This window comes from Hyperoodon ampullatus, assembly GCF_949752795.1.
Source record: "Hyperoodon ampullatus genome assembly, chromosome: 3".
Classification (NCBI taxonomy): Eukaryota; Metazoa; Chordata; class Mammalia; order Artiodactyla; family Ziphiidae; genus Hyperoodon; species Hyperoodon ampullatus.
Genome location: NC_136916.1, coordinates 94,665,246 through 94,690,526, shown reverse-complemented (window position 1 = coordinate 94,690,526; position 25,281 = coordinate 94,665,246). Strand labels below are relative to the sequence as shown.

At 38.3% G+C, this 25,281-nt stretch overlaps 2 protein-coding genes across 7 annotated transcripts in view; one reads left to right on the top strand and one right to left on the bottom strand.

Moving 5' to 3' along the window:
* The window catches only part of TMEM87A (transmembrane protein 87A), a 42,988-nt gene extending 21,960 nt beyond the window's left edge, over positions 1 to 21,028 (bottom strand). For all 5 annotated transcript variants that reach the window (XM_079700812.1, XM_079700814.1, XM_079700811.1 and 2 more), the window contains exons 1-9: positions 20,882 to 21,028; positions 19,527 to 19,587; positions 16,511 to 16,596; positions 12,888 to 13,001; positions 10,503 to 10,556; positions 10,368 to 10,412; positions 6,378 to 6,495; positions 1,672 to 1,733; positions 700 to 883 (exon numbers count right to left, since the gene is read on the bottom strand). In XM_079700812.1, coding sequence (XP_079556938.1) covers positions 700 to 883; positions 1,672 to 1,733; positions 6,378 to 6,495; positions 10,368 to 10,412; positions 10,503 to 10,556; positions 12,888 to 13,001; positions 16,511 to 16,596; positions 19,527 to 19,587; positions 20,882 to 21,025 — 868 coding nt within the window. In that variant the 5' untranslated portion in view covers positions 21,026 to 21,028. The remainder of the gene's footprint in view (positions 1 to 699; positions 884 to 1,671; positions 1,734 to 6,377; positions 6,496 to 10,367; positions 10,413 to 10,502; positions 10,557 to 12,887; positions 13,002 to 16,510; positions 16,597 to 19,526; positions 19,588 to 20,881) is intronic.
* Positions 21,029 to 22,096: 1,068 nt separating this feature from the next.
* The window catches only part of GANC (glucosidase alpha, neutral C), a gene marked incomplete at both ends in the record, with an annotated part of 69,988 nt that continues 66,803 nt past the window's right edge, over positions 22,097 to 25,281 (top strand). The window contains one exon of one of the 2 annotated variants that reach the window (XM_079699903.1): positions 22,097 to 22,125. In XM_079699903.1, coding sequence (XP_079556029.1) covers positions 22,097 to 22,125 — 29 coding nt within the window. Of the gene's footprint in view, positions 22,126 to 25,149; positions 25,191 to 25,281 lie in introns of those variants that run through there. The other variant, XM_079699902.1, reaches the window with a different exon arrangement.

Here is a 25,281-nt window from a genome sequence, read left to right as displayed (position 1 = left end):
CCTCCCAGTTTAAAAAACTGTGAAATATAGCTATATGTAGGAGAGCACAAAACACAACAAAGAATTTTCAACTCACTTTCACATCTATTATTTTCAAGCCATTTCAAAGACCAGGGAAAGATCTAATTAGTATATCTTGCAACAAGAATTATTAATAATTAAATGGTCTGATGAGAGAGAACTGAAGCTATCACAAAAAAAAACTTCAGTACGAAACAATTTCTATCACTACCTGTTCACCTTACTAAACCATAAATACCCTCCTATTTTCTTGGTATTACTATATTTTACCAACCCCACCCCCCAACCCAGTATCTCTGAAATCAAGGTAGGTCTTACAATCAATGGCATCTTACAATTAAATTAGCAGTATTTACCTTCTTTCTTAGATGCATATAATAATGGTACCTTAAAAATCAACAGCAACTGAGATTCAATAATGATAATGATAGTCCCAAAGTGGCCACTACTGTAGTAACTTTTGTGAGTTTATTTCAATAAAATTACTCTTAAATAACTGAACCCACAATTTAAGAGATTAAAAACAAAGTCACAATCATAGTGATTCTGCTTAAGTTACTCTAATAATTAAGTAACTACAAAGTTACAGCTACTTAATGACTGCTGACCTTAGGAAAATTGTCTTAAGTTTCACCTGCCAATCACTAACAAACTGGCAAACATTTTTTGCTTACATACCAGATTCTCCTTTGTATCGAATATTCTGAAATTCTGCATAGAAGACAGCTTTCTCAAGCATTCCCAGGAAGATGACAGCACCAATCCAAAACTGAATTCTCAGGAGATCTCTCCAATAGCAAGCAGACCATGCCAGCCACAGAACACCAAATAGGACATATACAATACACATCACCATGAAAAACTGTCATCCAAGTGAGTAAAAGAGAAAAAGAAGGATTAGGGCCAAGAGCCAATTTAGAATCAATACACAGTCTTAACATATTGTAAAAAATATACATACTACACCTTCTATTTTAAAAATTATTTTATTTCTTTGAAGTTCAATACTAAGATGAAAAAACTGTCTCCTCTCGGGCAGAGAGAGACTACCTAAGAGTCTCCCTTAGAGAGTGACCGCTCTTTTGTATTAAAAGATTTTTTTCAGCTCACAATCTAAAATTATTTAAATGAAGACAATGAGAGGAAAAAAAGGCAAGGCAGGGTTAGGATACAGCTGAAGGCAAGGAAACACAACAGAGTGGGAAAACTATAAAAGCACAAGGAAGACGAAAAAAAAACCCACAAACAAAAGAAATCTGAAAACAGATTAAGGATGTTCTCAGACACACAGACTGAAAAGGAGAAAGTGTCATCATTTACTCATCCTAAATGGGATCAGAAACTATAGGGTTTTAAGAAATACCCCATTTTGCATCCTAGAGAGGATGTGAGAGGTGAAATGACCTTTGAGGTACTTTCTAACTCTAAAATTCCACAAGTCACTGACTTCATTTTACAAATGAGAAAATGAGGCACAGAGGGGTTCACTGACACTTCTAAGATCACATTCTAGTAGGAAGTAAGTACAGAACTACAAGCAGTATTTTCTGAACTGTTCAGGAACAAGTCTTTAATACTGCCACAAAACATGGACAATATTTCAAGCTAAACTCATTTAATGCTGAGGTTAAAGAATATAAGTTCACTTACAATCATCAATGGGTATTCTTCAAGCGTGAGGTATTCATAGGGACCTTTCACTTCAACAGTCACTGCCAAAACACAGTCCTCAGAATTAATGTAAAGAATGAAAAAGCAAACAAAAACATTGTCTGATATTTGTTTGATGAAATTAATGAAAACTCCATTGGGTAATTTACTTTTATCCATTTCAATCCTGGTGAATATTACATTTGTAAAGCACTCTGAAATTCATAAAGTGTTCTGATGGTTTGTGCTGTGTCCTGCACAGGCCTCAGCATGACTCTGCTCTAGTCAGTATCTTAGGTGGAAAAGCCCTTTGTTCCCATACTCACATCCTTTAAAGACTAAGTTGAATGTATTTCCTCCACAAAACCTGGTGAGCTGCCTAAGTGGAACTATTCCCCATCTCCTCTAAGTTCCAAACATACTTCATGTATGCTTTTTCTTACATCACTAATATGCTTTGAAAAGTAATGGACTTCATTCCTTCATTCTGCCGCCCTCTTTTTTCTTTTCTTTCTCCTTACCTATATTTTCCTACTGCTTTCTTTCTTTTTTAACCTACTTTAACTTTATGTGACTTTCATAATTAATATATCATTTTCAGAAGGTGCTTAATAATAATGAAGTGTTTAATGAAGCAGAACAAATGACAGTAACAACAAGAATTTGAAAGATTTGCCTTACTGAAGCAAACCTATGACTACTTTAAAATTGTAATTGATAAAACTACTTGGATAAATTTTAAGTATGATTAATAAATAAACTGATTTATCTGAGAAGTGATATCTATCTCCAGAGAGAAACTATTCAACAAACATTTCCTACTAATTTTTATCAAGCAAAAAGGACATACCATTATTAAAAGTAAATCAGGTCCAATACTTATATGAAGAAAAGGAGCATCCCATAATAGCAATCACAAAAATTTCATAGCTGAACTGGTTAGTAATCTAAGCCCTCTTAATTTAATAAAAGAGTAAATAAAATAATTAGTAAATATTTGTCAAATTCTTTGTTGACTCTACAGCAGGGGTTAGCAAAATACAGCACATGGACCAAATCTGGCCATCTATTCCAAAGTTTTATTGGAAAACAGTCACATCCACCTACTTATATATTGTTGATGGCTACATTTACACCACAGTGGCAGAGTTGGGTAGTTGTAGCAGAGAGAACATTTACTATCTGGCACTTTAAGAAAAAGTTGGCTAATCCCTGCTCTATGCTAAAATATAACATACATTTACGGAACACTTACCATGTGACACACACTATGGAAAATATAGGAGATGGAAAGATGTAGAAGATGTTTTCTGCCATCTAGTGGATTACTATCTTCAGGGGAGAGAGAGTTGGAAAGCAACAGAGAACTGTGCCCCTGAGCCAGACCCAGAAGGATGAGTGTGTATTTTCTATGATGAAGTAAAAAGCCATCCAGGTAGAGGACATTACATGAACAAAGACTGGTGTGAAAATGCATGATATATTTAAAGAACACGTAGTTTGAGACTCCATATGCTACCATACAGTAGCATTTTGACACAAGGCAGCAAAAGGTAAACTGGGACAATTTGTAGAGTTTTATAAGCCTTGCTGCAGAATTGGACATTTTATAGTAACAGGAAGACATCAAAGGTTTTAATGAAGGTAAGATAGATGATACAAGTGTTTTAGAGAGAGAATTTTAGGACTTTCACAAGGTGTAGTTAAGTTCTGAGTATCGTCTTTTTAGTTCCAAACAACAGATGGATAAAACAAAAACAAAAACAAAAAAGAGAGGAAACAAAAAGGACATGAGCTCAAAAACAAGATAAACAGCTCCATGTATCAAAACTGAACAAAAACTCAGAACAGTGCATGAGGCTGAATCCATGGTCATGGTGGACTCTGGGCCCCAAAGAATGCTACAGTAGTTGAGCGTGCAGCTCCTGTGGGATCACTGAAATTAGTAGGAGTCTAAGATAAAAGGGGACCAGAGCCAGATTTGATGCATGGAGAGCCTGAAGTGGAGTGGAGCAAGGTTTCTTCTCCACCCTTTTCAAAGAAAGAAGGTACAAGGTAAATCTTGGCAAATGCTCCTTGAGACTATTACTCAATAGGAAGCCATGGGCCTAGATACAGGAGGATATACATATGTCTTGGGTCTAGAAACTGCCAGGCCACCTCTGGTTTGCCTAGATCTGTTATATTCCATATTGCTATGGAGAATAAGACCCATCTCTGTCTTGGGAATTAAACATTCAATACAAGAATCCATAAAAAACAAAAGTTTAAAATTAAGTCAAATGAAATAAAGGATAAAGATGAAAGTAGAAATTAATGAAATAGGAAAATTAACAAAACCAGAAACTGGTTCATTGGGATAAAAATATAGTAAAATAGAATTCTAGAAATATTTTTAAAGTTAAAAAGACAACTCACAAAAGCAATATTAAGAATAAAAAAATATTTTTTTTTGTAAAGTAATATCATTACTAACTTTATGCCAGCAAATTTGAAATCTTGAATGAAATGGACAATTTCTCAGTGGGAAAAAAAAGAAAAACCCTGATTCAAGGAAAAATAGAAAAACTAAAACTAAAATACTTATTACTATTAAAGAAAATAAATCAGTTGTTGGGACTCCGCTGGTGGTCCAGTGGTAAAGAATCAACCTTCCAAAGCAGGGGATGTGGGTTCGATCCCTGGTTGGAGAACTAAGATCCCACATGCTGCAGGGCAACTAGGCCCTCGCGCCACAACTACTGAGCCTGCATGCCTCAACTGGAGAGCCCAAGTGCCACAAACTACAGAGCCCATGCGCTCTGGAGCCTGCACGCCACAACTAGAGAGAAGCCCACGTGCCGCAACGAAAGATCCTGCATGCTGCAACTAAGACCTGACACAGCCAAAAATAAAGAAAGAGAAAAAAAATTTATCAGCTGTTTAAAATCCTCATGGCATGGGACTTCCCTGGTGATCAAGTGGTTAAGACCCCGCGCTTCCACTGCAGGGTGATTCCTGGTCGGGGAACTAAGATCCTGCATGCCGCGCAGTGAGCCAAAAAAAAAAAACCCAAAAAACAAAAAACCTTCATGAGGGAAAAAAAGAACATCAGGCCAAAACACTATCATAAGTGAGTTCTATCAAACATTCAAGGAATGGATAATTCTATCCTTACAAAAACTGCTCAACAGAATATAAAAACGGGACATTCTCTGATTCATTGAATGAAACTCGCATAACGTGGATGCCAAAACCCCATAGAAGATGTACGAGAAATGAAAATGATAGGTCAATCTTAAGAACTCTACAAAAAACTCTAATAGAATGTGTGTGTGTGTGTGTGCGTGCGTCAAGGCCAAATAGTGGCATCTCGGAAATTCAAGAATGGTTTAACATTAGAAAACCAGTTAATGCAATGCATCACATTAATAGGTTAAATGAGGAAATCTATATGATCAATTTAATCAATAGTTAAAGCATTCCATAAAACTGAGTATTTATTCTCAATACTAAAAAAAGAAAAAAATTCACTTAGTAAACTAAGATAGAAAGAAATATCCTGAACCAAATAAAGAATATTTTAAAAAAATCTACAGTAGGGCTTCCCTGGTGGTGCAGTGGTTGGGAGTCCACCTGCCAATGCAGGGGACATGGGTTTGAGCCCTGCTCTGGGAGGATCCCACATGCCATGAAGCAACTGAGCCCATGCGCCACAGCTACCGAGCCTGCGCTCTAGAGCCTGGAAGCCACAACTACTGAGCCTGCATGCCACAGCTACTGAAGCCCATGTGCCTAGAGCCCGTGTTCCGCAACAGGAGAGGCCACGGCTATGAGGAGCCCATGCACCGCAACAAAAGAGTAGCCCCCACTCACCGCAACTAGGGAAAGCCCACGTGCAGCAACAAAGACCCAATGCAGCCAAAAAATAAATAAAATAAAAAACTTAAAAAAAAAAAAGACAGTAAAAAATCTACAGTAAACATCATACTTAATGGTGAAATGTGCTAATATTGCCAATAAAGTCAGGAGCAAGAAAGGATGGCCACCATCATTGTTTCTATTCAACGTTCTACTTGAGAAAGCAGGGGAGGGAAGAAAACTGTAAAGGAGAAGGAAGAAACAAAAAAGAAACCACAGAAGATAAGACCAATTAGTAAGTTATTGTAAAATTCTAGGTAAGAGATGATGAATCCCTAAACTGGGCAGCAAAAGTAGAAAGGAGAACACTAAGAAAAATTGAGACATTAAAAAATTATCCAAGTCAATTGATTTAAAAATTTCCAAGTTTTGACTTCATAACTAAGTTTTAACAAGTCTACTGAGAACATAATACTAATTGAAAATTTTAAAAGGAGGATCAAATGAAGGAAAATGAAATATAGTGTCTATAATACATAATAAGAAAGCATACATGAAGTGCCTATCACAAACATATTGAATGCAGAAAAATGTTAATTTCTCTCCCTCAATTTTTCTACTTGACAACATTCTTAATTTATTATTCCCTCTTTTTTTTTGGCTGCACTGCATGGCTTGTGGGATCTTAGTTCCCTGACAAGGGATCAAACCTGTGCCCTCTGCAGTGGAAGCATGGAGTCCGGACCACTGGACGGCCATGGAATTCCCCTTATTATTACCTCTTTAAAGCAATTTTACACTACCCACCATGCGACACAGCTAGATAACAGTAATACAAATGATAAAAAGAAACAAAATGTACTTACTGGTAAAAAGATTACTTAGTGAATTTTCTTTTGATGATTCTTTGGAGGATGAAATGCCAACATGTACAATAAAAATGTATGGTGCATCTTGCCAAGTTTTCAAGGGCTCATGCATTACCTAGAGAAGAAAGAAGACATCAAATCTCCCAATCTTAAGAATTAAGAACCCAGGTTGGCGGGAGGGGGGTGAGGAATTGGGAGATAGGGATTGACACATATACACTATTGATACTATGTATAAGACAGATAACTAATGAGAACATACTGTATAGCATAGGGAACTCTATTTAATGCACTGTGGGGACCTAAATGGGAAGGAAATCCAAAAAAGAGGGGATATATGTATATGTATAGCTGATTCATTTTGCTGTACAGCAGAAACTAACAAAACATTGTAAAGCAACTATAATCCAATAAAAATTAATTTAAAAAATACAAAGTGGCAAAAAAAAACCCCACAGGTTAATTACACAAGATGAATATTTCATTCCAGAATGTGCCCAGAAACTTGGTTGAGTCCTTCACTTTTACTCATTAAAACAGTAGCCAAAACAAAACAAACAGGCCTACAGTGTATACAATAAAGTAGGTTAATTATAAATTACTAAAAGGCGGGACATCTTATATTTTGTTATACATAAAAATCTCATGTTTAACTTTTTTTTTAACAAAGAAAACCTGAATTTAAATCCCTAAAATGAAACTCTACTTAAGCCATGCTAAGATGCTAGGTTATATTTTACACAGATATCCCAAACAAACTAAAGAAATTTAATTTAAATCATCTGGAAAAAAACACCCATGATGCCATCGGTGAATTATAAACACCAGTTCCTGAATCTAATTCCCTTTGTTCAATGCCCTTCCCAAGACCACCACAATTTCTGCTAACGAGGTCTCACATTTATATCGAAAATTTAATCTTGGCTAGGCTATATGGAAAGCAAGAGTCACTGTCCCCCAAAGTCAAGAAAGTAGAATAAATAGCCTCCATGTTTATGGAACTGGTTACCTGATCCAAAGCCAGTTAGTCTGTGCACAGCCCTACCAAAAAGCCATGAAAGGATGTGTTGCCTTAAATTCTAGATGGACTATGGACCTTCACAAAAGCAAGACTAAAACAGAAAGACAAGGGAGATGAACATAGAAAATGCCTGGCTGCTTCTTCCTCATGTCTGAAAGGAGGCACTACTATTTAGACTTGCAATTTATTACTTTCTGGTCTTAAAAGGAACTTTTATCCAGAGACCTCTGCATAAGCTTCATTGATCTATGAAACCCCTCAAAGTGAATAATAGATTCTGCATTTTCCTAGGGAGCCACAGCTTTTCTCAAATGCTAAAATTATCCTACAACCCAAGAAAATTCTGAACAAGAGTTCGAAAATTATATTCCATGATACAAATTCAAAGTGTCAAAACAAAGCAGATTAAATGATTCTTCAGCTTTACATTTACTAGGTTATCTTAGTAACTTAAGGACATAAATGTCATGTTGAATCATACGTTGATTTACCTCTGCCTGATAGCTTCTTTCTGACAAAATGCAGGGGCACTTTGTGAGAAAACTGTACATATTCAAAGTTACAGGTAATCATGTCCTATTTATCCACTGAACCTCTCCTGAACTTAACTGTTCATTAACCAGTAAAACTTTGGTATAATAAGCTGCTCTGCTATTAATTTTACATATCTTAAAAATCACCTCTTACAAATCTCAAAGGGACTGATTCTCATATTCCAAGATTTGATAAAGTTTGCACTTAACTCTGAAATATAGATATTTTGATCCTGTAAAAATAATATTCATAGGCTAGGCACTCTGTTAAGCATGTAATATTTAGTACTTTCTTTAATTCTCACAACAATCCTACCAGATACTATTACTAGCTCCTTCAATAGGTGAATGGATAAACAAACTATGGTACATCCAGACAATGAAATATTATTCAGCACTAAAAAGAAATGAACTCTCAAGCCAGGAGAAGGCATGGAGAAACCTTAAATGCATATTACTAAGTGAAAGACACCAATCTGAAAAGACAATATATGATTCCAACTATATGACATTCTGAAAGATGCAAAACTATAGACACAGTAAAAAAAAAAAAAAAAATCAGTGATTGTCCAGGGCTTGAGGATAGGGAGGGATGAATAACTAACTGGAGCATAGGGGATTTTTAAGGCAATGAAACTATTCTGTATGATATTATAATGGTGTTTATCTGTCATTTTACACTTCTTAAAACCCAAAGAATGTATAACATAAAGAACTAACCCTAATGTAAACTACAGACTTTGGTTGATAATGATGTGTCAATGATGGCTCATCAATTGTAACAAGTGTACCACACTGGTGCAGGATGCTGATGGTGTGGGAGTGGGAGTGTGCATTTGTGGAGGTGGTATGTGGGAACTCTCTGTGCTTTTTGCTCAATTTTGTTGTGAACCTAAAACTGCTCCAAAAAATAAAACTTATTAATAGAAAAAAAATTATAATAGTAAACATATCACATTATTCCTTAAATCAAACCAGAAAACTCAGTTAATCAAGATATTAAATCTTTTCTTAAGGGAAGGGACAGAGAGGCCCTTTCCTCTAAAAAACATGTTTTATCAGAGTTTTAATAAAAGTGGGTAGAGATACTGAACTTATTAGTATCCTTTAAATAGGATTATAAAGTATTCTCTTAGGCTCAATTTCAGGAAGAATAATCAAAGGACAGATAATTCTTTGACTTCCTTTGACTATAAACAGACTAAATATTTCTAAATATTACTTGTGATATTCAACGGGGTCATCTTTTCAGCCAGCTTTAATCACTGGGAACAGGGCTCAAGCCTTCAGTAGAACTTAAAAGTATGCTATGCACAGAAGACCACTGAATAAAGCACAATTACAAACAGCCAATATGCATGTAAATGGATATTCAGCATCAACAATTATTTTTAATACAATTTACAAAAAGTTAACCAGAAAAAACTGCATAAATCTGTTTTAAATTATAATAGCCATTGTTTGTGAGGAAAGAGAGAAACGCAATCTTACTTTCTTGGGACCACAAATCACTACAACTTTTTTCTAGAGCACTCTGACAAAACATTACAAAAGAATTTATAAACTGTGCATATACTTGACGCAACAGTCCCACCTCTAGGAATTTAGGCTAAAGAAAATATTATAAATGTGCACAAAGATACAGCTAGATACTATGAACATGATCCTATTCATAACAGTGAAAATTTGGAAGCAACCCAATGTACATCAACTGGGAGTTCATTATAAAAATCATGGTAAAATAGTAAGCAGCCCAAGAGAGGCCTGAGTAGGCCCTAACTGCTCACCCCGACTGATCATAAGGCTCTGTACAAGAAGGAAGTAAAAGTTAAAACAGAGTTTTAAATTGTGAAAGAAGCCAGACACAGGCCACAAATTGTACGATTCCACTTATATGAAGTGAACAGAACAGGCAAATCCACAGAGACGGAAAGAACAGTGTTTGCCTAGAGCTGGGGGAACAGTGGAATGAGGAGTGACGGCTAATGACTGCATGGTTAGTTTTTGGGGTGATGAAGATGTTCTGGAATTAGACAGTGATTGGTGGTCGTACAACTAAAAATCTCTTAATTGTACATTTTAAAAGGGTAAATTTTGAGATATACACTTCCAATTATATTTTATCACAAGATTTTACATGGAGTTTAAGGTTCTTCCTTAAAAGTTTCTTAGTATTTACAAATAATATTTATAAGGTGATAATTACAAAACAATACAGACTGATTGTAGCAAACATGGAAAAGACAGAAAACATAAAAAAGAAAATAAAAATCACTCACAATATCATCCAGATATAACCATTATTAACATTTTGGTATATAACTTCCATTCTTAAGTTTCTTTTTAAATGTAAGCATAAGATAAGAATTTAAAATAAACAAACATAAGAACACTAAAATGTGTTCAATGCCCTAAATTCCCTATCACACTTACAGTTTTGTCTCCAGTAAAGGTAAGATTTGTTCCATTCTCCTTGGCCTTCAAACAAACAAACAAACAAACAAAAAAGAAAATTAATTCAGAATTTCTACTTTACTCTCAGAAATATATAAAAAGGAAAACAATTACCTCCTGTTTTTCTCCTAGAAGAGGCAATCGATGCACAAAATCCCCAGAAAAACTCTATGAAAGAAATAGAAAACTAAAATTAAAGATGTATAACAGCAAAAGAAAAGCATAGCTCAAAATCCACAGAAACAGTTAAAGCAAAACATATTATAAAAGTAAACATAATAATATGGCATTAACAGACAAAATACTTCCAATTAACCACAAACAAGTGAATAAAACCTTGCTAGAAACTAAAAAATAGTATCAAACCAAACTGGCCACTCAATTTTTATATAAGATTATAGATATTGTCATTCTTGACAAAACCTTAAACAGAAAACACACGAGTAGGATAAATGGATGTCATAGTTCCCTGAATTTCTACACACGAGGAAAATGTGGCTCAAAGTTATAAAGCTTTAGATACAGAAATGGGATCTGAACCTAAGATTCCTAACTCTGAGGTCCACTGCTCCTTCCATCACAACACATGCCACACCTGTAAAAAAAACCTCCACTAATTACCTTTCTTACCAGTTATCAGCAAACGAGGCATTATCCTTCCTGAGTAATTAGGGCATGTATTTCAACTCTACATTAGACTGGAGGAGGAAACCTTATTAAGAGGGGTTTATGCCAAAACCCTGGAAAGCTGATAGCAGATCTAAAAGTAGTGAACCTTGGGCAACAATATACAACAGGTAACTTTCCACAATCAAATCCAAGAAAGGCCAACCAATCTTCCTAGCCTGGGGGATAAATCTGGAAAACCAACAGAAAACCCCCTACTCAACATCACATTGTAACTAGCTTTCTTTTTCTACCATACTTCCACTACTTTAAAGCTATTTTCTTTTTATCCCAGGTCATAAAATCTACGGTATGACAAGAACACAACCCTTGTAGTTCAATTATCAATGACTTCATTTGCTCATCAATTAACAATTATTAAGTAAAAGACTTCTTATCAATAAACTTTACTTCTAGTAAGCAGACAGAAAACCTAACTTTCCATGAACTTGCCTCTTCAAGGAAAGGTGCTAAATAATCTGAAGCAGTATTTAAATACAGTAAAGACAAAGTAAAGGCTATAGCTAAAATAACTATTTTCAACACCTATAAAATACATAATTTTTTAATCAAAAAACTGGGGTCAGATTCTACTTCTAAGAAAAGAGAATTTTATAATATAAACCCCATTTATATGATTACATACATATAAGCATTAAAATACACAATACTGGGAATTCCCTGGCAGTCCAGTAGTTAGGACTTGGTGCCAGGTGGTGCCCGCCGTGGCCCAGGTTCAATCCCTGGTCAAGGAACTAAGATCCCGCAAGCCACAGAGCATGGCCAAATAAAAAATAGTAATAATACAAAATAAAATAAAATAAACAATATTATTCACCTCTTCCCCTTTATTCGAAAAAAGTTGTAAAGTTCAACCCTTTGATTTCAAGTCCATAGTAGGAAAATCTAAAAATGTTGATTCTGGGATATATCAATTAGATGAGATGACAAGAGGATTAAAAAATGAGGGTTTCAAAAGTCCATCAATGGATGAATGGATAAAGAAAATGTGGTATATACGTACAATGAAATATTATTCAGCCTTAAAAGAGAAATGAAATTCTGATGCATGCTACATGGACGAACCCTGAAAACATTTTATTACGTTAAAGAAGCCAAAAAAATATTGTACGATTTTACTTCTTTGAGATATTTAGAACAGTCAGATTCACAGAGAAGGAAAGTAGAATAGTTGTTACCAGGGAAGTGGGAGTGGAAGTGGGGGTGGGTGTTTTTATTATTTAATCGTTATGAAGTAACCACTGCAGATGATGAAAGAGTTCTGCAGATGGCTAGTGCTGATAGTTGCACAACAAGGTGAATGTACTTAATGTAACCGAATGGCACACTTAAAAATGGTTAAAACGGGGCTTCCCTGGTGGCGCAGTGGTTGGGGGTCTGCCTGCCGATGCAGGGGACGTGGGTTCGTGCCCCAGTCCGGGTGGATCCCACGTGCCACGGAGCGGCTGGGCCCGTGAGCCATGGCTGCTGAGCCTGCGCGTCCAGAGCCTGTGCTCCGCAACAGGAGAGGCCACAGCAGTGAGAGGCCCGCGTACCGCAAAAGCAAAAAAAAAAAAAAAAAGGTTAAAACGGTAAATTCTATGTTATATATATTTTACTATAATAAAAAAACTGAGGCTTTGCTTTTTACACACAAAGGAAAGCACATCCTCTCTTTGAGATGAACGTTTAAGTGGCTGACTATGTACCTATCAGAACATGATTCTAACTTGCTTCTGTCAGAAGGAATTGAGGAGAAATGCGTATCACCAAAAATAGAGCCATCATATTATTCACCTCTTCTATTTCCCTCCAACTACTATCAAATATTACCTGTGTTTTAAAGAGTTCACTGCAGTTTTGGAACAATTTTGATGATGTTTGATATTTCCCAGACAAGCCTTTTTTTTCCTTAAGGTTTTCCAAGTATGTCTCTACTTCTTCTGCCTGGAAAAACAGAGAAAATACAAAGTATTTAACTTACGTCAGATATTTAAAAGAAAACAAATAGATTGCCTTTGGTACAAATATAGTTTTGGATTTGCTAATTTTATTTTATTTGTGTGTGTGTGTGTGTGTGGTACACGGGCCTCTCACTGTTGTGGCCTCTCCCGTTGTGGAGAACAGGCTCCGGACGCGCAGGCTCGGCGGCCATGGCTCACGGGCCCAGCCGCTCCGCGGCATGTGGGATCTTCCCAGACAAGGGCACGAACCTGTGTCGCCTGCATCGGCAGGCGGACTCTCAACCACTGCACCACCAGGGAAGCCCTGGATTTGCTAATTTTAAAATTAACAACATCTTGGACTTCCTGGTGGCGCAGTGGTTAAGAATTCTCCTGCCAATGCAGGGGACGCGGGTTCGAGCCCTGGTCTGGGAAGATCCCACATGCCGCAGAGCAACTAAGCCCGTGCACCACAACTACTGAGCTTGTGCTCCAGAGCCTGCGAGCCACAACTACTGAGCCCACATGACGCAACTACTGAAGCCCTAGAGCCTGTGTTCTGCAACAAGAGAAGCCATCGCAATGAGAAGCCTGCGCACGGCAAAAAAGAGTAACCCCCACTCGCCGCAACTAGAGAAAGCCTGGGCGCAGCAGCGAAGATTCAATGCAGCCAAAAATAAATAAATAAAAATAAATAAATTTACTAAATAAATAAAATTAACAACATCAGATAAAGACTATATATTAGTATTCAAGAATCTAACAGTATTGGACTCTACAGTGCAGAATTCTAGTCTATGACTCATGAAGGATAGTTCCTCTTAAAAATTCTAGGAAGACTGGGAAACTATCAGAGTCCACAGGGTTTTGTTATAAGAAAATATATTTACAAGAGTTCCTTGACTAAATTAACAACACCACCACCAACAACAAAAAACTTGTGCTTCTAAGCTAGATAAGCTAGAGCACAAAGCTGTTGCAGCCATTCACAGCCCACTATTAATACTATGAAAAAAAATCATCATTTCTGTGGCTTCATCAGTTCTGTGATTTTTCTCCCATACCAACATCCCTAATCTCACCCTCTTTTTTTCGAAGCTCCAATTTCACACCTCCAACTACTTGCTTGTCATTTCCATAATTCTGTCCTGTGGCAATTCAAAATAATTTTTACATTCTTAAGTTGTCCTACTCATGAAGACTGAATCTGATAAGCTTGACCAGTTTTTATCACAAGTTTCAAGCATATGTAAATTTAACTAGTGTTCGATTAGGAGAAAAGGTCAATGATATTTCAAACCATATTCTGGAAATATTTCTCTCTAAATTCTTCAGTCCTCCTCATCACACCAATCTTACCCAATGTTATATAACAAAAGCAAAATACAATCAGCAACACCACAAAAAAGATAATGTAAAACCCTAATACTGGGCAGAAATTCAAAATGCTTAAGGTTTAAAAAAACCAACTGGACGGTGGACATTTTTTAAAGACTAGTCCTTTTATTTTTTTTAAAAGAAACCTCAAGAATAGTAGGGGAGATGGAAGAAAGAAAAAAAATGATGCAAATAGTGGGATGAAAACAGAATGGAAAAGGCCTGAAAAATCCATCTAGGAGCAATATATCTTCAATGCTCATATACAGTGTACTGTAGCAACTCTGAAAGTGTGGCCCATGGATGCTTTCATGAGGTTTAAGAGGTCAAAACTATTTTCATCTTCATCATCATCATCATCTATTTGCCTTGTACTGACAGTGCAAAAGTAATGATGCGAAAAATGGCAGCCCCCTATCAGTGGTACCTAACTGTACTAGTAGTCATTGTACTCTCACAGTCACAAACTTGCAGTTCAAAAAAAAAAGGCCAGTTTTATGTAAGAATGCCCTTGATGAAACAGTAAAAATTATTAATGTCATTAAATCTGGACCTTTGAGCACATGCCTTTTAAAATATTCTATCAGACAAAAAAAGAAGTATGCAAAATTCTATAAATGACTGTCTTAAGACAAAGCACTTTGCAACTATTTTAACTTGTAAGCTAAACTATCTGCTGTTTTCATTTACTTGAAAGAATGACCAACAAACTACAGATATTCAGACTTGGGTATTTGGGAGACATTTTCCTGAAAATGGGCAAAGGGAGGCTCTCACGTCAAGGAAGGCAACTGACAGCATACATTGTCAATAATAAAATTTAAGGGACTTCCCCGGTGGTTCAGTGGTAAAGAATCCACCTTCCAACACAGGGAACTTGGGTTCGATCCCTGGTTGGGGAACTAAGATCCCACATGCCGTGGGGCAACTAAGCCCGCATGCCAGAGCTAGAGAGCCCGCGTGTCGCAAACTACAGAGCCCATGTGCTCTGGAACCTGCGTGCCACAACTACAGAGCCCAGGCGCCCCGGAGCTCGCATGCCACAACTAGAGAAGAGAAAACCCGCACACCACGACTAGAAAGAAGGCCGTGCACTGGAACTAGAGAGAAGTCCTCGCACCGCAACAAAAGATCCTGCATGCCGCAATGAAAATCCCACGTACTGCAACTAAGACCTGACGCAGCCAAAAATAAATAATAAAGTCTTCTTGGACCTTGAAAAAAATTTTTTTATTAAAAAATAAGTAAATAAATAAAATTTGAGCTTTCAAGGAAAAACTGGAATTTTGGAAAACTTGCATGTTCCCTACCATGATTTATAGTTTCCAATACTTACAGAGTATCTGATGAGATTGAAAGGTCATATTAACAAATGTAATTTTGAATTAATTGTAAAATGAATTAGTATTTTTGGAAGCTTTATATAATTCAGCCAACCAATATTTTCTAAGTGACCATGAAAGATGCTGCCAAATCAGACATGGGCAAAAGACCATTCAAAGTGCAAGACACACCAATTTGTTTTAATATAACAGAGCACAGAAAAAGTTCACTGATATGGTTTCAGATTCCACACTGCAACTAACCTTTAAGAAACTCCACTTAATTGCGTTTGGGTATAGAATCAAAGAACAATATCCACAATTGCCTGAAAACACTATTAAAATACCATTCCCTTTTCCAACTACATATCTGTGTGAGGCCACATTCTGTGCATACACTTCAACCAAAATAACACATCACAATAGACTGAGTGAAGGAAGTATAAGAATCCAGCTATCTTCTATTACACTAGATATTAAACAAATAGATTTGCAAAAATACAAAATAATACCACTCTTCCCAGTTTCTCTGAAAAAGTTATTTTTCACAAATTAACAAATATTTCTGTATTTTTCTGTTTTAATTTCTAATACAGTAACCCACATGAATAAAGGCTTTTTTGGTGTCTGTGTAAGTGAACACAGTTCTGAGACCAATAAGTTTGAGAATTGATGGTACAAATTTGCCAGCAAATTGGGAAGCATGATTCTAGTTCCAGCTCTTTCCATAGCTACATGACACTCTTTCCTCTATCAGGTTGGGACCCGATGATATCTAAAGTCTAAGAAAAGTCTGTAATTTTATGTTCCATACCTTGAAGTTGTAGATTTCATTGTAACAGTCAGCACTTTTCAGATACCAGGTTATATTCAAAGATACATCACAAGGTTCTCCATCAACTATAAAAGAAGAAATCTTTGTGAATAAAAGATAATTCCCAAACAAAGCATTTTTCCTAAACTATTACCCCACATCCCATTTCCTGCTAAACTAAGATACTCAAAGACCATCCTTTCTCCAAACAGAAGGTAATGAAGTAATAAATTTTAAAAGAACTAGATATTCTTCAGTTAAAAGTAAGAATTGTTGCTCACAGAAATAAAAAGCAGTTAAGGATTTTTAACCTTTGAAACCGTGTATCTATTTTTATGCCTTAAAACCTCCATTTCTGGTTCTCTCTTGGGAAAAAACCTGGCAGTGATAAAGCAGCCTTAAGTTAAAATCAGCTTTCTATTATCATCTAAATATTTACTGAGCACAGCACTTAAATATACAAAGATACATGGCACTGTGTTAGGCCAATCAGGGGAACAGAAGGGAACAAATTATTGAAGACTCTTAAGAAAAGTCTTAAAAAAGATTCTAGTTGAAGAGTCAAGGAATAACGACATTAGGAATGTCACAAGGCAACAAAAATAGTTCCACTGAGGGAAAACCTCATGGCTTAAACCTTGAGAGATACCAAAATTGGATAGAAAAGAACTATCAACAAAAAGCAAACCTGGCTGGGGAAGGCAGGAATAGAAAAAACAAAGATAAAAAGAGTATTAGATTCTTTTTAAAACTCACCTTAAGAGAAGCCTCAAGGAACCTCATGAAATCATAGAAGCCTCACATAACTCATTCAACATATTTTGGAGCACAATATTCTAGTGAACCAAAGCATTAGTCTGAAGACTTGGGGGTGTAACCTGACTATATGACTCTTAACTGTCTCACCTGGGGGAAGTCAGTATTTCCTTTTATCTTTGATTCCAGCTGAGGAAGGGAAAATATACTAGAAATACATACTTTGTGCAAATGTGACAAAGATAAACAGGACTGCATCTAAAAACCTACTTTTGGTTCTTAAAAGAAGCACACCTAAAATTACAAACTTTCCCCTTTCTTTGGTTTAAGTGGTTTTCTCAGACTAATTTTTAAGCGGCACACTTTTATCAAGCTCAACTTTTATAAGGCTTTTATAAGGCTAAAATACACAAAAATCTGATGTGTTGGATAGAATGTATGGAAATGCTGAAAAGGATACTGCAATCTTGTTATGAACTACTCAGAAGAACCAAACAGAAAAGGAATTAATTAAATAAAAGTCCTAATAGGAGATTTGCAGGGAAATGTGCCTGCAAAAATACTACTATTTATGTTAAAAGACACAGAATTTTTTTTTTTTTGGCCACGCCGCGAGGCTTGCGGGATCTTAGTCCCCAGACCAGGGACTGAACCCTGGCCCTCTGCAGTGAAAGCTCGGAGTCCTAACCACTGTACCATCAGGGAATTCCCAAAACACATAGAACTTTAAATGAATGGCTTTAAGAGACAATGAAAATGGTCCTGCCACATTCCCCACCTTCCCTTGGCTGGCAGGTCTAGTCCCTGAGAATCTTACATGAGCCAGGTGCAGGTGTAAGGGAGAAGTGGCTACCTCTCCAAGGGACTGGAGTTCCAGGCTTTAGCAAATCTCACTTCTTTCTCCAAAACAGACATTTTTAATGTAGGTGAAAAACTGTAATTTTAGGCTTAAAAAAAAAGAAAATGGCCCTGCCAATTTCATGGAAATCTATTTATACCATACCCACAAAAGCATAAAATCAGAGACAAGGTAAGTATGAGAAAACACAGAAGTAACAAAGTGAAAGACAATGCAAATTTTAAGAAGCTTCAAACCCTCCAAAAACAACGAAACACAGACACTTCAAAATATGCAGCTTGACCAAAAACCACTAGAAAAACCATTAGAACAAAATACAGATAAGAAGAAACTGTACATAATAAAAGGACAGAATAGCATACAGGCTGTCAGGCTATTTCAAAAGACAAAATACTGCTATCCCTAAAAGCTCTTCTCTTCTAGAAAGCCAGCCTCAAAGAAATACCAGCGTGTCAGAGTAGATTTGATTTAAATCAAATTTAAATTATTAGCCAAGAGATCATATTTTCATGGACACAGTATATTCTTCATAGAAATTCTACCTAACCCCTCCATCCCACCAGGCTATAATCTCAATAAGAGAAAGGGTGTTTTCTATCACTTCCTTGCTGTCTAAAACACTGCCTGGCACTAAACATAGTAGGTGTTCAGTAACTACCTACTAAGTGATTAAAAGAATAAAATCATCCAACTATGGCATACTTTGCATTTTCATAGAGAGAAATATGCATAGGAGCACACATGGATGATCTGGATTTTTATTCCTGATTTGAAATGGAGCTGCCCATGATCATTCATTCCCTAAAAATAAAGCCAGTTCCAGAAATAAAAGGAAGCTTTTCTTTAATGCACAATGGGGTATTCTGGATTCAGATACAGTGGTTTTCCCACTGGACAGACTGGTTTTGTTCTACATATCCCTATTTCCTGGTAATTATCTTTGAGCTTCCTCTTCCAAAGATCCAAGTGGTAAAATACTCCTTCAGCAAACAAAAGCTTTACTGAACATATTTGTTCAGAGCCAACGGTCTGACAAACCTAGGTCATGTGTCCAGTAAACATCTAACAAGCACACAAAAACAAAATCGGCAGTTATCTCTATGACAGAGAACAGATTAAAACCCATGGAGGCGATCAACCAAAACAATGTGTCTAACTATATATTGTTAACACCAGAAAAACAAGAGAAGAAAATAAAGTTCATAAAAGTAAGTATTCTAAAGATTATTCTGTGAAAGGACCTTAGTTACACTACGTAGGTTTATACCTAGATAGTGCTGGACTATTAAATTTCAGAACTTATGTTGAGAGTAAATCATCAGAGGTAGAAAACAGGTAATTTGAAAGTTTAAAGATCACTCAAAAACTCGAATAAAAACTTCATGAAATGCAAAAACTCACATTTCAGGAAGATAGTGGTATTTTTGAAGAGGATCTTTCCAAAACTAAAATAATTTTTCCCCTGCAAAGATAAAGGAGAGATAATTAGCATCAGATCACTTTAATTCCCAAAGCAGAATATAACTGATATAAAAGCTAAAATTTATAAAATGTTGACGTTAGTTTTCTTAACACACACACACAAAAAGGCATCAATATCCTTCCTTTTAGTAAAATCCAACCATATCCAAACTGCAGGATTTTGAAGCTTGGTGCAGAGACAAGTTTTTTCTTTTTTCCACAGGCCATGAAGCAAGGACTCTAGAAGGAAGGCTGCTAGAAATCCTAACCTAACTTAAATCCTTCTAAAAGGTACTCCTTAATCAGTTCATTCCCTTTACTCACTAATCACCGTCCAGAGTAACCAATCATTTCTTCAAATAAACTATTCTATGAGCAGACAGCCATATTTAACTATTAACTATTTTACAGGTAACAAATAAATACCTAAAATTGAGAATCTGAACATCGTCACCAAATGAACAAAAGCTGTAATTCTTGCCATATCAAAAACTCAAATAAGATTTGGGCATTACAACCAGTGAGCAGAGCAGAACAAAAAGGCTACCGTGGTTTTAATAAGACTAATGCTTTCGGCATTTCCAGCCAGCATCTGATTTGTCGGCTCACAGCACTATAGCTCTTACTCAAACGACGTTTCAAAAAGGTGGTAAAGGGAAGAAAGGGTCAACCAATCCAGTTAATCATCCTTAAGAAAAACTAACTTATCATAAGAAATTTTAGAATACTGTTTCTTCCGTTTTAAACATTCTCACGTTAGAATACATCATTTTAAATGCCTAGGCTTCCTAATTACATGGCAAGTCTTAGAATAACCATTTCAAAGTCCAAACGAAATCAACCAACTTCGTAAGTAGAATTATCCAGTAACAAAAAAGTGCAGAGAAAAAAAAAAAGAAAGAAGAAAGATGTCTAGTTGCATATTCCTCTCATCCAACCCGGGGTCACAAGATTCTGTGAAACTTCTGCTGAAAGAGAAACCACTCTCCACCTATACATCAAGTTTACACGTTTCCCATCAGGCAATGAAAGTTCTCCGCCTTTGCTGATAAGAAACCGCTCCACCGCCACTCTCCGCTCCTGAATTGACCCTGACATTCCTGCTAATCTACCCAAAGGAGTGTACGGCTTCCCGCTCCAGGAAGGTGAGTCCCGGTTAAGCAGCTACACAGACACTCCCGGCAATCCCACCCCTTTGGAAGCGGACTTTAGTGGAACCTTCATGGACCCCTTGGGCTGCCGTAGCCCCACCCCTTGCTCCTCCGGGCTCAGTTGCTCCTGAAGTGACCACTCACCGACGGTATCGGAATGTGCCACTTGGATCGGTCGGCAGCAGCGACGGGTGCCGGTCCTACACTGAAAAGCGACAATGGGGACGTCTGAGCCCCCAGGAGAAGAAGAATGACAGGCAGCACCTGAAGCCACGCAGCCGCCGCCATCTTCACAGCCGTGGAGCGCCTACCGCAAGCATTTCACCTTCTTCCGGTTCGTCCCGCCCTCTTCCGGCTCCGCTCTGGGGGCGGGATAATCCGGGTCCTCAAAACCTCTAGTGGCTTGTTTGTTTAGCGACTCGGCGGCTCCGCCCCCAGGCAGTCGTCAGGCTTGGTGTGTGGCTTTGGACCTACTGCGCAGGCGTCTTCCTGCCGTAACCTGGTCACCTTGGAGTGTTAGGATGATCCGCAAAAGTTACCAGCCGAATCTGTTGGCTCTTCTCTCTCCCAGCCCTTAAAGGGTTTGGGGACCAGTGAAGAACCCCATGTGGCGTTTGGCTTTCTCCTCCTCCCGTTCGCCCCAGTCCCTCATCGTTTCTGAGTCAGACGCTGGGGCCAAAAGTCTGGGAAAGCCATAAGTCTTGCTGCCTATTTAGCGTGTAGTAGTGAGTACTCGGTTTCCGGAGGTATTTAAGCAAAGACTGGAGTTTGGCGGTGGTGGAGTATAAGGCTTCCTAAATTGGATAATGTAGTAGACAACCCCTTTTAAAAGACCCTTCTAGCCGTGACGAGTATGATGTAGAGTTTGGTCGGAGAACATCAACCTCCAGCAAAAACCCCGCCGGCACTTCCTACCCAAAACTAAAATATAGGAGAGAGTGGGTCAGTTTTCAGGATCTGTAGCGTGACAGTCACTGGGGTAGATCTGCAGAAGCTTCGCCCTAATCACGCAGGCCGTGTCGGTACTTCCTGGTTCTCACGCCCTTGGTCTGCATCCTCTAGGGCTCTTTGAGTACACGCCTCCTCGGATGCAAAAAGCTTTTCAGTTTCTAATGAAGGAAGTTCCTCATCAGCTACTCAGAACCAAGAAAAATTTGCCAGATAAATCTCTGTAGAAACGCTAATTTGGGCCTGGAAATCCCGGGAGCAAGTGTCAATTTGTCACTCCTTAAGGACATGAAAGTCCCAGAAACTTGATGGTGGTGAAGTGCTGGCGGTTATTTAGAAAGACTGACAATCTAAAAGATCGCCTGGGACCTTGGCCTGAGATCTGGGAGCCTGTGAAGTGACTGGGAAGCCATGGACGCAGCTGTGAAAGAGGAAATCAGGTAAAGGCCCAGTGGTCCAGCAAGAACTGACCCCAGGGCCCACGGAAGCAGGGGATAGATAGTACCTGAAAACAACATTCTGGCTTTGAAGGCTTTATTTATTTATTTTTTAACATTTTATTTATTTATTTTTGGCTGCGTTGGGTCTTCATTGCTGCGTGCAGCTTTTCTCCAGTTGCGGGGAGCCGGGGCTACTCTGTTGCCCTGCGCGGACTTCTCGTTGAGATGGCTTCCTTTGTCGTAGAGCACAGGCTCTAGGCGCGCGGGCTTCAGTAGTTGTGGCGCGCGGGCTCTAGAGCGCAGGCTCAATAGTTGAGGCGCATGGGCTTAGTTGCTCCGCGGCATGTGGGATCTTCCCCAACCGGGGCTGAAACCTGTGTCCCCTGCATTAGCAGGCAGATTCCTAACCACTGCACCACCAGGGAAGCCCCTGAAGACTTTGTTGATTGTTTGATTGCATGTCTTATTTGTATATTTTATATTTGTGGACTCAGTCTCTAGCTTTCTCAATTCCCCACGGAATTAATTGATATTAATAGCCCCTCATGAAGGATGGTTAACAAAACCGGAAGAATTGTGATCAGAACTCTTTTTTTTTTTTTTTAACGTTAACATGGTGGTATTTTATTTATTTACTTATCATATAAATTTATTTATTTTTGGCTGCGTTAGGTCTTCGTTGCTGCACACGGGCTTTCTCTAGTTGTGGCGAGTGGGGGCTACTTGTTGCGGAGCGCGGGCTTCTCATTGCTGTCGCTTCTCCTGTTGTGGAGCACGGCCCTAGCTGTGTGGGCTTTAGTAGTTGTGGCACGCGGGCTCGGTAGTTGTGGCTCGTGGGCTCTAGAGCACAGGCTCAATAGTTGTGGTGCACAAGCTTAGTTGCTCCACGGCATGTGGGATCTTCCCAGACCAGGGCTCAAACCCATGTCCCCTGCATTGGCAGATGGCTTCTTAACCACTACGCCACAAGGGAAGCCCTGTGATCAGAACTCTTAACACATGAATTTCAAACATGTTGCTTTCCAGGTTCAGCTAAGTACGTCTCTTCCTATATCATTCCAGAGTTTATTCTTCAAAACTGGAAAGATCTTTTTTTTTTTTTTTTTTTTTTTCCCAGTACACGGGCCTCTCACTGTTGTGGCCTCTCCCGTTGCGGAGCACAGGCTCCGGACGCGCAGGCTCAGCGGCCATGGCTCACTGGCCCAGCCGCTCTGCGGCATGTGGGATCTTCCCGGACCGGGGCACGAACCCGTGTCCCCTGCATCGGCAGGCGGACTCTCAACCACTGCGCCACCAGGGAAGCCCAGAACTGGAAAGATCTTTGACATAAACCACAGCAAGATCTTTTTGACCCACCTCCTAGAGTAACAGAAATAAAAACAAAAATAAACAAATGGGACTTAATTAAAAGCTTTTGCACAGCAAGGGAAACCATGAACAAGACAAAAAGACAACCCTCAGAATGGGAGAAAATATTTGCAAATGAAACAACAGACAAAGGATTAATCTCCAAAATGTACAAACAGCTCATGGAGCTCAATATCAAAAAAACAATCCAGTTAAAAAATGGGCAGAAGACCTAAATAGACATTTCACCAAGGAAGACATACAGATGGCCAAGAGGCACATGAAAAGACACTCAACATCACTAATTATTAGAGAAATGCAAATCAAAACTACGATGAGGTATCACCTCATGCTGGTCAGAATGGCCATTATCATAAAATCTAGAAACAATAAATCCTGGAAAGAGTGTGGTGAAAAGGGAACCCTCCTGTACTGTGGGTGGGAATGTAAATTGATACAACCACTATGGAAAACAGTATAGAGGTTCCTTAAAAAACTAAAAATAGAACTACCATATGACCCAGCAATCCCACTACTGGGCATATACCCTGAGAAAACCATAATTCAAAAAGATACATGTACCACAATGTTCATTGCAGCACTATTTACAATAGCCAGGACATGGAACCAACCTAAATGTCCATCGACAGATGAATGGATAAAGATGTGGCACATATATACAGTGGAACATTACTCAGCCATAAAAAGAAACGAAATTGAGTTATTTGTAGTGAGGTGGATGGACCTAGAGTCTGCCATACAGAGTGAAGTAAGTCAGAAAGAGGAAAACAAATACCGTATGCTAACACGTATATATGGAATCTAAAAAAAAAAAAATGGTACTGATGAACCCAGTTGCAGGGCAGGAATAAAGAGGTAGACATAGAACATGGACTTGAGAACATGGGGTGGGAGGGCGAAGCTGGGGCAAAGTGCGAGTAGCATCAACATGTATACACTACCGAATGTAAAATCGTTGGCTGGTGGGAAGCAGCAGCATAGCACAGGGCAATCAGCTCAGTGCTTTTCGATGCCCTAGAGGGGTGGGATAGGGAGGAGGGGAGGGAGGCTCAAGAGGGAGGGGATATGGGGACATGTATATGCATATGGCTGATTAGCTTTGTTGTGCAACAGAAACTAACACAGTATTGTGAAGCAATTATACTCCAATAAAGATCTATTTAAAAAAAAACTGGAAAGATTGCAAATTTCTCTAATTTTTGCGCTCTTTAAAAAAATTTTTTTTAATTTATTTAGTTAAAATTTTTGGCTGTGTTGGGGTCTTCATTGCTGCGCGTAGGCTTTCTCTAGTTGTGGTGAGTGGGGGCTACTTTTCGTTGTGGTGTGCGGGCTTCTCATTGTGGTGGCTTCTCTTGTTGCGGATCATGGGCTCTAGGCGTGCAGGCTTAAGTAGTTGCAGCACTAGGGCTCAGTAGTTATGGCATGCTGGCCCTAGAGCGCGCAAGCTTCAGTAGCTGCGGCATGCAGGCTCTAGAGCGCAGGCTCAGTAGTTGTGGCGCACAGGCTTTGTTGTTCTGTGGCACGTAGGATCTTCCTGGACCAGGGCTCGAACCCATGTCCCCTGCTTTGGCAGGTGATTCTTAACCACTGCGCCACCAGGGAAGTCTATAATCTTTGCACACTTAATTAAAAGAAACTGTGATAAAGACTGAGTCAATGAAGGATTTGATTACTTCCATGATAAACCATGGCCTAGTGTATTTGGGCTTGTTTTCAGAATATTTTGCAATTGGTGTTCAGTCATAGCTTCCTACATAATCATGGATATGCAGACTATAGATATATTCA